The sequence below is a fragment of the Nanorana parkeri genome, unplaced genomic scaffold, assembly GCF_000935625.1.
Source record: "Nanorana parkeri isolate BGI_ZX_2015 unplaced genomic scaffold, ASM93562v1 scaffold4498, whole genome shotgun sequence".
Lineage (NCBI taxonomy): Eukaryota > Metazoa > Chordata > Amphibia > Anura > Dicroglossidae > Nanorana > Nanorana parkeri.
The window spans coordinates 1-443 of NW_017310760.1; the positions used below are offsets into that span (position 1 = coordinate 1).

At 44.2% G+C, this 443-nt stretch overlaps 1 protein-coding gene across 1 annotated transcript in view; it reads left to right on the forward strand.

Annotated features, from left to right (window-relative positions):
- Nucleotides 1–154: 154 nt before the first annotated feature.
- Nucleotides 155–443, forward strand: part of LOC108803935 (centrosomal protein of 128 kDa-like) — a gene marked incomplete at its 5' end in the record, with an annotated part of 12,990 nt that continues 12,701 nt past the window's right edge. Inside the window, one exon of the mRNA XM_018575720.1 lies at nucleotides 155–318. Coding sequence (XP_018431222.1) covers nucleotides 155–318 — 164 coding nt within the window. The remainder of the gene's footprint in view (nucleotides 319–443) is intronic.

The following is a 443-nucleotide window of genomic DNA, read 5'->3' on the forward strand; positions in this document are numbered from 1 at the left end:
ATATGATGTCATTTTTATGGAGAATAACAGACAATACAATGTCTTATAAAGAGGGATTTATTGGTACAATGCTGACGCACTAGAAATGTGTCGCATGTTTGAAGCCGGACGGTTTGTCTTGTTGGAGTTGACGGTCGGTTTGTCTTTCTGGCAGTAGTGGTGGAACGTTCTGAGCGGGAGAAGCAAGAACTGGAGCGTCAGATGTCTGAGCTGCGCACTCAGCTCAATAGAACCGCCATCTTGTCTGAGATAGAAGAACTGAAACGCAGTCTGGACCAAAAGGATAGAGAGAAGACGGAGCTATCGGACAAGCTGGAGGTGTGTACAGTGTGTGTGTATATATATACAGTGTGTGTGTGTGTGTGTGTGTGTGTGTGTATATATACTGTGTGTGTGTGTGTATAGTGTGTGTGTGTGTGTGTGTATATAGAGTGTGTGTGTGT